Source organism: Eimeria maxima, genomic scaffold, assembly GCF_000499605.1.
Source record: "Eimeria maxima Weybridge genomic scaffold, Emw_scaff223, whole genome shotgun sequence".
NCBI lineage: Eukaryota > Apicomplexa > Conoidasida > Eucoccidiorida > Eimeriidae > Eimeria > Eimeria maxima.
Window position 1 is genome coordinate 26,284 of NW_013563690.1, and position 2,500 is coordinate 28,783.

At 43.6% G+C, this 2,500-nt stretch overlaps 1 protein-coding gene across 1 annotated transcript in view; it reads right to left on the reverse strand.

Moving 5' to 3' along the window:
• EMWEY_00022700 (hypothetical protein, conserved) overlaps positions 1-2,500 on the reverse strand; it is a gene marked incomplete at both ends in the record, with an annotated part of 2,567 nt that overhangs the window by 49 nt on the left and 18 nt on the right. The window contains 2 exons of the mRNA XM_013477919.1: positions 1-1,219; positions 1,432-1,567. The exon at positions 1-1,219 is cut by the window's left edge and continues 49 nt beyond it. Of these exons, the coding sequence (XP_013333373.1) occupies positions 1-1,219; positions 1,432-1,567 (1,355 nt within the window). The remainder of the gene's footprint in view (positions 1,220-1,431; positions 1,568-2,500) is intronic.

The following is a 2,500-nucleotide window of genomic DNA, read 5'->3' on the forward strand; positions in this document are numbered from 1 at the left end:
TGGACAGCAGCAGCAGCTGCTGCTGCTGCTGCTCCTTCTGCTGCTGCTGCTGCTCCTTCTGCTGCTGTTCCTGTTGCTGCTGCTGTTGTCTCCTCTCCGTCTAATGCTACGAAGGGGACATCCTCCTCGCTATGACTCTGCTGCGCTGCTCTAAGGAGACTGTCTGCTGCTTGCTGCAGCATTTGCTGCGGCAGCCCGATCTCTGCTGCTGTTTGCTGCAGCATATCTAGTCTGCTGCGTAAGGAAGTAAGTTCTGCTGCTGCTGCTGCTGCTGCTGCTTCTGGTGTCTGATCTCCTGTCCCCTCTATTCTTATATTTGCTGCTACCTGCCCTATACCATCTGCTTCCTCCTGTACCTTGCTGCTTATTAGCTGCAGCAGCTCCTGCTGCTGCTGCTCATGCACAGCCCCTACACGCTGCAGCAGCTGCAGCCGCTGCTGCAGTTCCTCATCGGCCTCCTTTCCTTCTTCCCCTTCAGCAGCAGCAGCAGCTGCTGCTGCTTCTTCTTCTGCTGCTGCTGTCTCCTGCTGCAGCAGCACGCCTGCCTGCTGCAGCTTACGATACAGCTGCCGCCATACATCAAGACCTACTACATCAACAGCAGGTGTCTCCTTGCTGCAGCAGCAACTGTCTCCTTTGCTGCTGCCTATCTCTGCTAGTTGCTGCCATAGCTGTCTCCTTGCCTTTAATGCCATCATAAGGGAGACAGAGAAGAAGGCAAGAGATGCCTCCTGCTGCTCCTGCTCCTGCTGCTCCTGCTGCTGCTGCTGTTGCTGCGGTTGCTGCTGCTGCAGCAGCGCAACAAGTGCTGCCTCGTCTGCTGCTGCTAAGGAACCATACAGGCCTGTCTTACTCATATGCGGGGGCAGCAGCAACTCGCTGTCTCCTTTTATCTGCAGACCTGTTGTGCTGCTGCGCTGCTGTATATTAAGGAGACAGTCCCTTTCCTCATTAGGTAGAGGGAAGGAGACACCTAGGGTTTGTAGCTCTTGAGGGGAGAAAGGGAGTTCTGCTGCTGCTGCTGCTCTTGCACGCAGCAGCAGCAACTGCAGCAAATCTGCATATCCTTGCTGCTGTCCTGCTGTTAATATAGGGGGACCTATACTCTTATTGTCTCCTTCTCCTCCTCCCTTAGGGGGAATTATTAATAATAAATCTAAATAATTGCTGCTCCCTGATGCTTCTGCTGCATGCGCTACAGCCCCTTCTAATAAACGAGCTGAAAAAAAAAACATAAACCCTAAACCCTAAACCCTAAACCCTAAACCCTAAAATATAATGCATGAAACAATAATACTACATAATATATACTACAGTAACTACACTAAACAAAAGCAAATAAAAATAATACATGTTGGAGATATTAATAAAGAAGGGATGCTAAATAGGGTTTAGGGTTTAAGGGTTTAGGGTTTAGGGTTTAGGGTTTACAAGCTTTTCTTTTGAATTTCTTTCTCCATTTAAAATATTGATAACCAATACGAGGTGTCTCCACAAGAAGAGCCAAAAGAGACACCACGGCGGAGACAGCCCCAACCGCTAGACACCCTTCAGGGTCTCCAACAGACTGAGCCACAAACCCTAAACCCTAAACCCTAAACCCTAAACCCTAAACCCTAAACCCTCGAAAAAAAAAAAGGAACTAACCCATAATATTTGGTGGGTAATTGAATATATCCAGCAAAAGGAATAGTTTTAGGTGTAGGCCCCTTAATAAAGGAGACACCTCTAGGTATTTTTAATACTTTTAGGTCTGCATGCAATAAATGATTCTTTTTTTTATTAGATGGTGTTAAGAAACAACGTAATACTAATACTCTTATTTCCCATGGCCCTTCCTCATACTCTATACACACACACAAAAAAAAGGAGGAGACACATAAGGGGACAGAGAGGAGACACATAAGGGGACAGAGAGGAGACACATAAGGGGACGGAGAGGAGACACATAAGGGGACAGAGAGGAGACAATTAAGGAAAAGGAGACAATTAAGGAAAAGGAGACAATTAAGGAAAAGGAGACAATTAAGGAAAAGGAGACACATAAACAAAAAAGGAGACAAATATATACAAGGAGACAGGACATTAAGAGGATATAAATAATAAAAAGAAAGGAGACACAACAAGTAATTAAAAGGAGACAAAAGAGGAGACAAAAAAGGAGACAAAAAAAAGAGACAAAAAAAAAGACAAGAAAAAAAGACAAAAAAGGAGACAAAAAAGGAGACAAAAAACAGACAAAAAAGGAGACAAAAAAAAGACAAAAATGGAGAAAAAAAAGACAAAAAAGGAGAAAGAAAGAGACAAAAAAGGAGGAAAAAGAGACAAAAAAGGAGAAAAAAAAAAGAGACAAAAAGGGGACAATAAAATAATATGTCAAGTACAATCTGTGTCTATAGATAGACACATAAACTGTCTCCTTATCCAGCATAGTATAATAAATAAATAAATAAATAAATAAATAAATAAATAAATAAATAAATGTGTCTCCTTTTGTCTC